This window comes from Carcharodon carcharias, chromosome 6, assembly GCF_017639515.1.
Source record: "Carcharodon carcharias isolate sCarCar2 chromosome 6, sCarCar2.pri, whole genome shotgun sequence".
Taxonomy (NCBI): domain Eukaryota; kingdom Metazoa; phylum Chordata; class Chondrichthyes; order Lamniformes; family Lamnidae; genus Carcharodon; species Carcharodon carcharias.
The window spans coordinates 198,829,611-198,843,173 of record NC_054472.1 but is presented as its reverse complement, the minus strand read 5'-3'; the positions used below and the strand labels follow the sequence as shown (position 1 = coordinate 198,843,173).

The window sequence follows — 13,563 nt, the reverse complement described above, 5'->3', positions numbered from 1 at the left end:
CACGCCTTCTCCTCCCTCCCAGAAACATGATAGGGTCCCCCTTGTCCTCACTTCTCACCCCACCAGCCTCCGCATTCAAAGGATCATCCTCCGCCATTTCCGCCAACTCCAGCATGATGCCACTACCAAACACATCTTCCCTTCACCCCCCCTGATGGCGTTCCGTAGGGATCGTTCCCTCCGGGACACCCTGGTCCACTCCTCCATCACCCCCTACACCTCAGCCCCCTCCCACGGCACCTTCCCATGCAACCGCAGAAGGTGCAAAACCTGCCCCTTTACTTCCCCTCTCCTAACCGTCCAAGGGCCCAAACACTCCTTTCAAGTGAAGCAGCATTTCACTTGCACTTCCCTCAATTTAGTCTACTGTATTCGTTGCTCCCAATGTGGTTTCCTCTACATTGGAGAGACCAAACGTAAACTGGGTGACCACTCAGCTCTGAAGAAGAGTCATATGGACTTGAAACGTTAACTCTGTTTCTCTCTCCATAGATGCTGCTGGACCTGCTGAGTTTTTCCAGCATTTACTGTTTTTGTTTCAGGCTGCCAGAATCATATTGGGAGATTTCCACTGATACAAAAGCAAAGGCATCACAGAGGCTGGGAATCCATGAGAAAAGCAGACTCAGGAGCTGGGTCACCCTGACAGAACCCAAACTGAGTGCCAGTGAGCAGGTTGTTGCTAAGTAAGTGCTGCTTGATAGCGCTGCCAATGAAACATGAGAACCTAAGAGATAGGAGGAGAAGGCCATTCAGCCCATTGAGCTTGCTGTGCCATTCAATAAGATCATGCCTGATCTGAGGTACCCTTAAGATAATCTCTCCTCCTTCTGAATACCAATCGATATAGGCCTAAACTGCACAATCTTCCTCATAAGGCAACCTATTCACCCCAGGAATCAGCCGAGTGAACCTTCCCTGAACTGCTTCCAATGCAGTTATATCTTTCCTTAAGTACGGAGACCAAAACTGTATGCAGTACTCCAGGTGCAGTCTCACTAAGGCTCTGTACAGCTGCATCAACGCTTCCCTACATTTATATTCCATTCCCCTTGCAATAAAGGCCAATATTCCATTTACCTTCCCAATCATTTGCTGTACCTATGTGCTAGCTTTTTGTGATTATCTGAACTCCTGAGGTGAGGTGAGAGTGACTGCCCTTGACATCAAGGCAGCATTTGACCGAGTGTGACATCAAGGAGCCCCAGCAAAACTGGAGTCAATGGGAATCGGGGTAAAACTCTCCACTGGTTGAAGTCATACCTAGCACAAAGGAAGATGGTTGTGGTTGTTGGGGGTCAGTCATCTCAGCTCCAGGACATCACTGCAGGAGTTCCTCAGGGTAGTGTTCTCGGCCCAACCATCTTCAGCTGAACAAGGGCAATTAGGGATAGGCAATAAATGCTGTCCCATGAATGAATAAACAAAAATGTGATGGAACTACAGAGCTTTGAACTGTCCATTTCCAGTCACCACACTTTAGGGAGGATGTGAGGCTCCATGAGAGGGTGTGGAGGAGATTTACCTGAATGGTTCCAGGGATGAGGGGGTTTAGCTACAAGGTTGGGTTGGAGAAGATGGGGTTGAAGCAAAAGAGATTTTTTTTTTGGTTCATGGGGTGTTGCTGGTAAGGCCAGCATTTGTTGCCCATCCCTAATTACCCTAGAACTGAGTGTCTTGCTCCGCCGTTTCAGGGGGCAGTTAAGAGTCAACCACATTGCTGTGGGCCTGGAGTCACATGTAGGCCAGACCAGGTAAGGACAGCAGATTTCCTTCCCTAAAGGACATTGGTGACCCAGATGGGTTTTTACAACAATCGATTGTAGTTTAATGCCCCACAGACATGCAATGGTGGGAGCAGCATTAATTGCTCTAGGGTGAGACCTCGGTCCCTTTCCTGGATTGACCGGCAGCTATGTAGACGGAGCAGTGCCACAGGGAGCTGGGCCGAATGGGACTACACCCAGTGTCCAGTGCCGAGGAGCCCAGGCTGACAGCTAAGTCCACTCAACAAAGTGGGGGCCACTAGGTTGATTTGTGAGGAGATAGTGACTGGGGCATAGGGAGTGAGTGGACTTGTGAGGGGTTGAGTAGGGATTTGGAGGGGGGGCAGGTACAAAAAGCCAGGGAGGAGCATTAATGGGGGAGAGGGGGAGTGATGCTGGAGGTCACTTCAAATGGGCTGAAAGAGGTGCCCCCACCTTGCCCATCACCAGCCCATGTAGATAAAGCTGCCGGAATACCCGCTTGGCCTGGACCTCCCAATCCACTGGTAAAGCACCAGCAGGTGGCGGGGGGACAGGGGGAGGCTACTGACCACTGGCTTAAGGGTATCGATGGGTCAATATCTCACCCCAAATCCTAGAACATTTCCGAGTGGCTGCTGGATTTGACCCTCCCATCTTCAGACCTGCGGGTAGGACTGTATAAGGCCCAGGGCTGCACCAGAATAAGGATACATAAGGAGGGGACACTTGAAAGGTTAAAAATACTCATTCAAAAATTCACCAGGACTGCACGGGATATACCCACAGATACCGAGCAAAGTAAATGTGGAAATTACTGAGGTGCCTGGGAATTATCTCCCAACCTGAGGTGCCTGGGAATTATCTCCCAACCCTCATGGAAGGGCAGAGGTGTCAGAGGACTGGAGGATTTGAAATGTTACACCCTTGTTTAAAAAGGGTGAAAGGATAAAGCCAGAGACTGCAGGCTGGTCAGTTTAACCTCGACTGTGGGGAAACTTTGACAACAATTAATTCAGGACAGAATTAATTGGCCCTTGGAAGAGTTTGGGTTAATCAGTAAAAGCCAACACAGATTCGTTAACAGCAAATAGTGTTGGACTAACTTGATTAGCTTTTTAAGGGAGGCAGAGAGAGCACTGACTCCATTACAACAATGCTGCTCATCACAAAGGATTTCATTGGCTATGAAACACTTTGAGACAGCCTGAGACTTTAATACACTTTGGAATCTAACAAATCAACAAAGAACAAAATACAGCAAATTAACAAATTAACTCGGGGAGAAATTAACAAATTAAAGGGACAGCCCCTTAAAGGGATACTGCAAAAATATGTCAAAATCTCAAAGGAAGCTTACAAAATTCAAATTAAAGTGTGATTATGGGGTCGATAACGCACCCCACCCCCCAGAGCCTACCAGCCAGGGAAGGTCTCGATGGTGTTGGGGGAGACCGTGTGCTCGCTCTCCAGGGACACCGGGCCGCGAGCACAGCTGTGGAAGAGGGACAGTCAGTGGGGCTGGAGGACCCCATCCATCACCCGCTGCCTGGGCCTGTTAATGGCCAACATGGCCAGGCCCAGGAGCAGGTTCACGAGGAGGTCCTCTCCGCACCTCCCCACCCCCACCCCACCCCACTCCGCAATGCGCACCGGGTGCCGTACATCGGGGGTGTGGGTCTGAAGTGCAGACAGAACTGTAGCAAAAGGTTTTCTAAGTAACTGGAAAGGGCCCTGAGGCTTTTATAAGGTGCAATGGAATTGATGAAGTTAATGCAGCTGATGTAGTTTATCTTGATTTTCAAAAAGCTTCTGATAAAATACCACATAATGGACTTGTCAGCAACACTGACACTGAGAGCATTGAATCCAGGGTGACACTGGGGATATGCAGTTGGCTAAGCACAGAAAGTAATTGTTTTTCAGTTTGTATGAACGTGTGTCCAGTGATGTCCTCCAGGGGCCAGTGTTGATACCACTGCTCTCCTGGCTGTATACTAATGACATGGATTTGAGCAAACAACACATCATTTCAAAGTTTGCAGATGACATGTAACTTGGAAATGCAGTAAACAATGAAGGGAATACTAACATTCAGGAGAATGGAGACAGAGCAGTAACACAGGTAAACACCAGCAGATAAAATTAATGAGAAAGTGTTCAGTGATTCATTCGGGAAGGAGAATGAAGAAAAAGCAATATAAACTATGTTTTTATTTATTCATTCATGGGACATAGGCTTCACTGGCTGGACCAGCATTTATTACCCATCCCTAGTTGCCCTTGAGAAGGTGGTGGTGAGCTGCCTTCTTGAACCGCTGCAGTCCATGTGGTGTAGGTACACCCACAGTTCTGTTAGGGAGGGAGATTCTGGGTTTTGACCCAGCGACAGTGAAGGAACGGCCGATATATTTCCAAGTCAAGATGGTGTGTGTCCTGGAGGGGAACTTCCAGGTGGTGGTGTTCCCATCTATCTGCCGCCCTTGGCCTTCTAGATGGTAGTGGTCGTGGGGTTGGAAGATGCTGTCTAAGGAGTCTTGGTGAATTCCTGCAGTGCATCTTGTAGATGGTACACACACTGCTGCTACTGTGCGTCGGTGGAGAAGGGAGTGAACGTTTGTGGATGTAATGCCAATTAAGCGAGCTGCTTTGTCCTGGATGGTGTCAAGCTTCTTGAGTGTTGTTGGAGTTGCACTCATCCAGGCAAGTGGGGATATTCCATCCCACTCTTGACTTGTGCCTTGTAGATGGTGGACAGGCTTTGGGGAGTCAGGAGGTGAGTTACTCATCGCAGGATTCCCAGCCTCTTGCCCGGTACAATTTTAAGGGGGTGCAAGAACAGAGTGACCTGGGGTTGGAGATTGACTAGGATAGTCCCATGGATGAGGGATTTTGGTCAAAGTGGAGGGACTGGAGAAGCTGGGATCATTCTCCTTAGAGCAGAGAAGGTTAAGAGGAGATTTAACAGAGGTATTCAAAATTATGAAGGACTTTAATAAATAAGGAGAAACTTGAAGGTGGACAGAGATGAGAGGGTTATGGGGAAATGGCCGGGGCAGGTTTAAGAATCACTCCAGTTTGACCTCACTATTCTGTACAACACATGTCCTGGTCTCTTTATGGAACTGCTCGCTAATTATACTTAGAGCCATGGGGGTGGGGTGCGGGGGGGAGTTGGTGGGATGCGGCGGTCAAGGATCAGGGGACAGGGGTCAGGAATCTCTTTCTCATTCCTTACCATGTTCTGTACGTCTCCGGAATGATAACTTATGCCTCCGTGAGTGGCTGAAGCCTTCATCGGATTCATCACTGGAGAAGGGGCCTGCAATCATGTTTGTCTGTGGGAGAAACAAATGGATAAACATGGGCAATGTCCTTGTCTCTGACCCAGGACAGCACCTTTCACATTAATGAGTGGAATGGAGCTGCACCCCCCTCACATTGACCCACACACAGAGTGGGCAGGCAGTCTCTCCACAGCCGGTTACCTGCAGAGAGCAAGAAACAGTCCAAACTCAGCCACAAGCACCCTCCAGTGCCCCATCTCCCCACCTATCTGAGAGAGTGTGAGAGACTCAACTCAATTCTCATCTCCTCCTCCAAGCAAATGAACAAGGAGCAGGAGTATGTCATTCAGCCCCTCGAGCCTGCTCTGACATTCAATAAGATCATGACCTGTCTAATAGTAACCTGAAACCTGCATCCTGACTACCCTCAATAACCTATCACCCTCTTCCTCACCAAGAATCTATCCACCTCGGCCTTAAAAATATTCAAAGACTGTGCTTCCACCGTCTTTTCAGGAAGAGAGTTCCAAAAACTCACAACTCTCAGGGAAAAAAATTCGCCTCATCTCTGTTTTAAATGACTGATGACTGATCCCTTATTTTTAAACAGTGACCCCTAGTTCTAGATTCTCTCACAAGAGGAAACATTCTCTCCACATCCCCCCTGTCAAGACCCCTCAGGATCTTAAAGGTTTCAATAAAGTCGCCTCTTACTCTTCTAAATTCCAGCGGATACAAGCCTAACCTGTCCAGCCTTTCCTCATAGGACAACCCACCCATTCCTGGTATTAATCTGGTAAACCTTCTCTGAACAGCTTCTAATACATTTACATCCTTCCTTAAATAAGGGACCAGTACTGTACACAATACTCCAGATGTGGTCTCACCATTTCTCTGTGTAACTGAAGCATAACCTCCCTACTTTTATATTCAATTCCCCTCACAGTAAATGATAACATTCTATTAGCTTTCCTAATTACCTGCTGTACCTGCATACTAACCTTTTGTGATTCATGCACTAGGACACCCAGATCCCTCTGAATCTCAGAGCTCTGCAATCTCTCACCATTTAGATAATAAGCTTCTCTTTTATTCTTCCTGCCAAAATGAACAATTTCACATTTTCCCGCATTATGCCCCACTTGCCACCAGGGTCCATCTCACTATCCTTACTGTGTGTGTGAGAAGCAACATGAAAATAGACACACATTACAACATAGAAACACGCTACTTAGTGCATTCAGTCCATGTCAGTGTTCCCCTGATGCATATGGATATAACCCCAATCACAGTTTCCCATCACAGAGTATTGAGACTCACCTAATATAAGAACATAAGAAATAGGAGCAGGACTAGACCACACGGCCTGTTGATCTTGCTCCATCATTCAATATGATCATGGCTGATCATCGGCCATAACCCCATTTTCCTGCCCAATCCCCAAATCCTGTAATTCCCTGAGAGGCCAAAACTCTGTCTATCCCGGTCTTAAACATATTCACTGATAGAAGCAACCACAACCCTCTGGGACAGAGAATTCCAAAGATTCACAGCCCTTTGAGTGAAGAAGTTTCTCCTCATCTCAGTCCTAAATGATCGGCCCTTTATCCTGAGACTGAGCCCCCGTGTTTTAGATCCGCTGACCAGTGGGAACAATCTCTCAGTGTCCACCCTTCAAACCCCTTCAGAATCTTGTAGCTTTCAGTGAGGTCACATCTCATTATTCTAAACTCCAGAGAATATCAGCCCAGTTTACTCAGCGTCTCATCACAGGACAACCCCCTCATCCCAGGGACCAATTGAGTGAACCTTGGCTGTCCCCCCTCCAATGTAAGAATATCCTTTCCTAAACGTGGAGACCAAAACTGCCCACACGATTCCAGATGTGGTCTCACCCAAACCCTGTACATCTGGAGTGAGACTTCTTTATTCTTGTACCCCAATCACACTATAATAAAGGCCAACAAGACATTGGCCTCCTGAAACTCTAGGGGGAGGTGATGGTGTAGTGGTATTGTCACTGGACTAGTAGTAAAGAGACCCAGAATAATGCTCCGGGAACTCAAGTTCAAATCCCACCATGGTAAAATTCAAATTCAATAATCTCAATGTGGTAGACACTTAAGTAGCCTAATAAGCCACTCAGTTAAAAGCATCTGCCTAGACACTGGAAATGACAACAGCTAATCGCAGCTCTGTCAACCTTGCTCAAACACAATCTGTAACTTCATGGCCTGGCATACCCCCCAGGAGCCCCAGTTCAATGAAAAGGGCAGGAGGGCATGCCTAGAAAAATGAGGTGCCAACCTGGTGAAGCTATAACACAGGACAACTTGAGTGCTAGTGATAGAGCAATCCTACTAACAATGGATCAGATCTACATCCAGTCGTGAACAGTTGGTGGACAATTAAACAACTCACTGGTGGAGGAGGAGACTCCACAAATATCTCAAATATCCCCATCCTCAATGATGGAGGAGCCCAGCACATCAGTGCAAAAGATAAGACTGAAGCATTTGCTATAAATCTTCAGCCAAAAGTGTCGAGTGGATGATCCATCTCATCCTCCTCCGGAGGTCCCCAGCATCACAGATGCCAGTCTTCAGCCAATTCAATTCACTCCACATAATATCAAGAAATAACTGAAGGCACTGGATACTGCAAAGGCTATGAACCCTGACAATATTCCAGCAATAATACTGAAGACTTGTGCTCCAGAACTTGCCGTGACTCTAGCCAAGCTGTCCCAGTACAGCTACAACACTGGCATCTACCCGGCTATGTGGAAAATTGCCCAGGTATGTCCTGTACACAAAAAGCAGAATAAATCCAAAGCAGCCAATTACCACCCCATCAGTCTACTCTCCATCATCAGTAAAGTAATGGAAGGGATCATCAACAGTGCTATCAAGCAGCACTTGCTTAGCAATAACCTGCTCACTGATGCCCAGTTTGGGTTCCGCCAGGGCCACTCAGCTCTTGACCTCATTACAGCCTTGGTTCAAACATGGACAAAAGAGCTGAACTTCAGAGTGTGGCATCAAGAAGCCCTAGCAAAACTGGAGTCAATGGGAATCAGGGGGAAAACTCTCCACTGGTTGGAGTCATATCTAGCACAAAGGAAGATGGTTGTGGTTGTTGGAGATCAGTCATCTCAGCTCCAGGACATCACTGCAGGAGTTCCTCAGGGTAGTGTCCTCGGCCCAACCATCTTCAGCTGCCTCATCAATGACCTTCCTTCCATCATAAGGTCAGAAGTGGGGATGTTCGCTGATGATTGCACAATGTTCAGCACCATTCACCACTCCTCAGATACTGAAGCAGTCCATGTCCAAATGCAGCAAGACCTGGACAATATCCAGGCTTGGGCTGACAAGTGGCAAGTAACATTCACACCACACAAGTGTCAGGCAATGACCATCTCCAACAAGAGAGAATCTAACCATCACCCCTTGACATTCAATGGCATTACCATCACTGAATCCCCCACTATCAACATCCTGGGGGGTTACCATTGACTAGAAACTGAACTGGACTAGTCATATAAATACTGTGGCTACAAGAGCAGGTCAGAGGCTAGGAATCCTGCAACAAGTAACTCACCTCCTGACTCCCCAGAGCCTGTCCACCATCTACAAGGCACAAGTCAGGAGTGTGATGGAATACTCCCCACTTGCCTGGATGAGTGCAGCTCCCACAACACTCAAGAAGCTCAACACCATCCAGGACAAAGCAGCCCCGCTTGATGGGCACCACATCCACAAACATTCACTCCCTCCACCACCGACACACAGTAGCAGCAGTGTGTGTACCATCTACAAGATGCACTGCAGGAATTCACCAAGGCTCCTTATACAGCACCTTCCAAACCCACAACCACTACCATCTAGAAGGACAAGGGCAGCTGATACATGGGGACACCACCACCTGGAAGTTCCCCTCCAAGTCACTCACCATCCTGACTTGGAAATATATCGGCCGTTCCTTCACTGTCGCTGGGTCAAAATCCTGGAACTCCCTCCCTAACAGCACTGTGGGTGTACCTACACCACATGGACTGCAGCGGTTCAAGAAGGCAGCTCACCACCACCTTCTCAAGGGCGACTAGGGATGAGCAATAAGCAATAAATGCTGGTCCAGCCAGCGAAGCCCACACCCCATGAAAGAATTTAAAACACACACACACACATATACACACACACACACACACACACACACACACACACACACACTATCTCTCACACACACACATGCACAAACACTCACAGACAGAAAGACATGTACAGATGCACGCGTGCACACACACACAAACAGACTGACTTACATACAGGCAGATAGACATACACACATGCACAGACAGACTGACACACATACACAGACACACAGACACGTGCACACACACATAGGCACAGACACACACACACACAGCTTTGCAGCTCCGATGTCATCAAGCTTTCTGTCCATGTATCTATGTTTAGCACTATTAAGATAAATAATGGAACCCACAATGTGTTTTCACTGTCCCTTCTGAGTAATTGGTGTGTTTACATTATTATAACACACACGACAGGCTGTGTAAAGCATTAACTACAGAATACGACATGCTGAACAGTCTTTGATTGTCTGAGACAACAGGGATCATAACAGGAGCTGGGGACCTAATTCACTCCATCATCAACATCAGTGTAGCCCCAAAGCAGCAACTGCAACAGAAACAATGCTGAGGCACTCAAGGACTCGGTTCAGATGGTGCCTCTCTGCCAACCTGCAACTCCCAGTAACCCAGATACGCAGAGTGTTCACAATGCCTAGTCTGCCCTCAGGGCCTCCATCATCAGCACCTGAGAAGAGACGCTTGCTCACTTGAACAGGGGACACCAAGACTGGTTCAATGAGAACAACCAAGAAATCCAGGAGCTGATAAACCACAAGCGCAAGGCATTTCTGAACAAAGAGCAGTAACTCAGTCCAACTGAAGAGCAAGCAAACAGCTCGAGAGGCAGCTGAACACTGAGGTCCAGCAAAAACATCCACAAGCCAAAAACCAGATGATGGCTGGAGAATCTCTCTGGAGTAGGAGATCCAGTTAGCCGACAACCAGAACATGCGATGACAAGACCAGCCAAGGCCCAAGCACACAAGGTCCCACCTCCACTGCTGGCGAAGAGGGAGCTTATCCAGGACAGAGAGACAGTCAGCACCCACTGGAAGGAGCACTTCAAAGACAATTTGAGTTATGATCATTCTGTGATGTTTAAATCCTGCTAATCCTACTTGTTACGTGTTGATTTTTGTTTTGGTTAAACCTTTGTAACTTTTATAATACGATATCTGTAATCGTGAAACAAAATGAAAAGTTTCTCTGTTTAGTCTGTACAAGCTATTTGTTAAAAGTTTATATGTAAAGTACTTCTTGTGAAGCCATTGTAAAAAAAACTGTTCACTGTACTGAAGCTTCCTTCCTTCCAAGGAAAATGTGTTATTAATTCAATTCATTGTGTCCCTGGGTGTTAAATTAATGGTCTATGGAGATTGTAAAATTCAAGGTACAGGATGTTACTTTAGTTCCTGCCTAGTAACAAGGGTAGGACCCTCTCAGGGTGTCTGGATGGGTCCCCAGATCAGTTAAAGGGTCAGAGAAGAGCAGTTGGCAGTCAGTCAGTTGCAGGAGGGTCGGGAGAAGAGGGAAGAAGCTCCATACAGCCAAAGTGCTGCAGTTAACTTTGAGGAGCTGAGAAGAGGGATTAGGGGAAGCCCTGGGAGCCGTATCTAGCTAGAAACAGCTGGGACTGACGTTTGGAGAAGTTCAGAGACAGTGTCAGCTCAGTGAAGCTAACTGTCCAGTAAAGAGCTGAAGTTACTCCAGGAGGTAGAGGCAGAAGTGTAGGCTCAGGAATCCAGGGAGAAGGAACCTGGGAAGATGAGATTGAAACCCTGTGAGTTGGGCCATTGTTAAAGTGACATTTGGAAAGAATACAAGGAGAGATCTTCAAAGGTGGAGATTGGAAACCCTCGTGAGATAGAGTTTCAACAAAATTGCTTGAACTGGTGTTTACTGACATCTGGGTGGGTTCCTGAGAAAAACATAATTCTGCCTTGGTGGCACCTGTCACTTACTCTGTTGTTTGGTGTGTGTTCGACCACAGTTTGCCTGTCATGTGCCTGATAAGAACCCTGAATTTTAGGGTATAAGATAGTTCTTGTAAATTGTTTAATCTTTCTGAACTTTTATAGTTAGATTTAGTTTTGTTTGTGGCTTTAGTCCAAAAGCAGGGGTGTAATATCAACGTTTAAACAAAACATTACTGGTCCCAAACCAGCTCTCCCCCTACCTCCCAGGTGCTGGCCAAGGATCTTAACATCATGTATATCTGTTCACAGTTGCCTAGAATTAATAACTGAACCCACAGTGTGTTTGCACAATCCCTTATCATTATTACATTATAACACACAGGACACGCAGTACTCACATCTCGGAGGTTGAAGGTGATCTCCAGGTTAGACCAGAAATAGTCAGAGAATTCTGGGTACATGTCTAGCACCTCCAGCAGGTCCTCCCTTTGGATTTTGTGAAGGTCACAGTAGGTCAGCGCTCGCACGTCTGCATTTGACTTACCTGGCCGTGCGTACAGGTTGATTGGTTCCCCAAATATGTCGTTCTTACCTGAAAATTCAAAGGGATCGGGTCAACCTTCGAGGCAAGGGAGAGGTTTTCATAGCCTCCAACAAGGTCCAACACCAAAGTGTGATTAAACATGGAGGGCATCTATCTCAGCAAAGCTTCAACTCCGTGCAGGAGGACAGTGAGTGGGAGGTGCCTGAAGGAGGGGTGGGGAGTGTTTCTTCATTCATTCATGGGAAATGGGCATCACTGGCCAGGCCAGCATTTATTGCCCTGCCCTTGTTCAGGGGGCATTTCAGAGTCAACCACATTGCTGTGGGTCTGGAGTCACATGTAGACCAGACCAGGTAAGGACAGCAGATTTCCTTCCCTAAAGGACGTTAGTGACCCAGATGGGGTTTTACAACAATCGGCAATGGTTTCATGGTCACCATTAGACTTTTAATTGCAGATTTGAACCCAGGTCCCCAGAGCGTTACCCTGGCTCTCTGGGTTACCAGTCCAGTGACAATCCCTCTAGGCTATCGCCTCCCCCTGTACCCCTGAGCAGCCCAGGTGAGAGTGGGGTAATTCGAGAGCAGCCAATCTGTCAGCCATCGTTCAGTCAGTCACATATTCACCTCTGAGTTGGAAAGGTTCTGGGTTCAAATCCCACAGTATGTAAATTGAGGCTGACGCTCCAATGCAGTAGTGAGGGAATCCCTCACTACCAGAGGTGAGACATAAAACCAAAGCCCCATCTGCCCTCTCAGGTGGATGTAAAAGATGCTATGTTTCTATTTTGAGAGCAGTTGCTCCTGGTGTGCTGGACAATATTTATCCCTCAGTCAACATCACAAGGAACCGATGATCTGGTCAATTTCAACTTGCTGTTTGTGGGATCTTGCTGTGCACAAACTGGCTGCTATCTTTCCTACTTTACGACAGTGAGCCAATGCAGCAAGTACTTTACTGGCTGGACAGGGCGTGGAGATTTCCAGTCGTTGTTTCTTCATTTCAGTTCGGGTGAGAAAAGACAACTCGATAAAATCTAGAAGGAAATGTCCCAGCAGCTCTGGGTTTACAAAACTAACCACAAACCCGAGGGGGAAAATCCGATTCAGCTCCTGACCCCAAATCAATCATTAATGTCCACACATCGTTCAGCTTCCAAAACTCCCAGTCTCAGCACAAACCCAGCTGAACCCACACACCCCCCACACACACACACCCACACGCACCCCCCACATACACACACCCCCACACACACACACCCCCCACACACACACCGCCCCCCCCACACACACACACACACACACACACACCCCCCACACACACCCACACACACCCCCCACACACACCCACACACACACAAACACACACACACACCCCCCACATACACACACCCCCACACACACACACCCCCCACACACACACCGCCCCCCCCCACACACACACACACAAACACACACACCCCCCACACACACCCACACACACCCCCCACATACACACACCCCCACACACACACACACCCACACACACCCCCCACATACACACACCCCCACACACACACACCCCCCACACACACACCGCCCCCCCCCACTCACACACACACAAACACACACACCCCCCACACACACAACCCCCCACACACACACACACACACACACCCCCACACACACCCACACACACCCCCCACATACACACACCCCCACACACAAACACCCCCCCACACACACAAACACACATACACACGCCCACACAACCCCCCACACACACACCCCCCCACACACACACAACCCCCCACACACACACACACACACACACCCCACACACACCCACACACACCCCCCACATACACACACCCCCACACACAAACACCCCCCCACACACACAAACACACATACACACGCCCACACACCCCCCACAC

At 48.0% G+C, this 13,563-nt stretch overlaps 1 protein-coding gene across 2 annotated transcripts in view; it reads right to left on the bottom strand.

The window, feature by feature from the left end:
* The window catches only part of LOC121279203 (potassium voltage-gated channel subfamily H member 6-like), a 497,300-nt gene that overhangs the window by 27,989 nt on the left and 455,748 nt on the right, over positions 1 to 13,563 (bottom strand). For both annotated transcript variants that reach the window (XM_041190225.1, XM_041190226.1), the window contains 2 exons: positions 11,503 to 11,696; positions 4,984 to 5,083 (listed from right to left, as the gene is read on the bottom strand). In XM_041190225.1, coding sequence (XP_041046159.1) covers positions 4,984 to 5,083; positions 11,503 to 11,696 — 294 coding nt within the window. The remainder of the gene's footprint in view (positions 1 to 4,983; positions 5,084 to 11,502; positions 11,697 to 13,563) is intronic.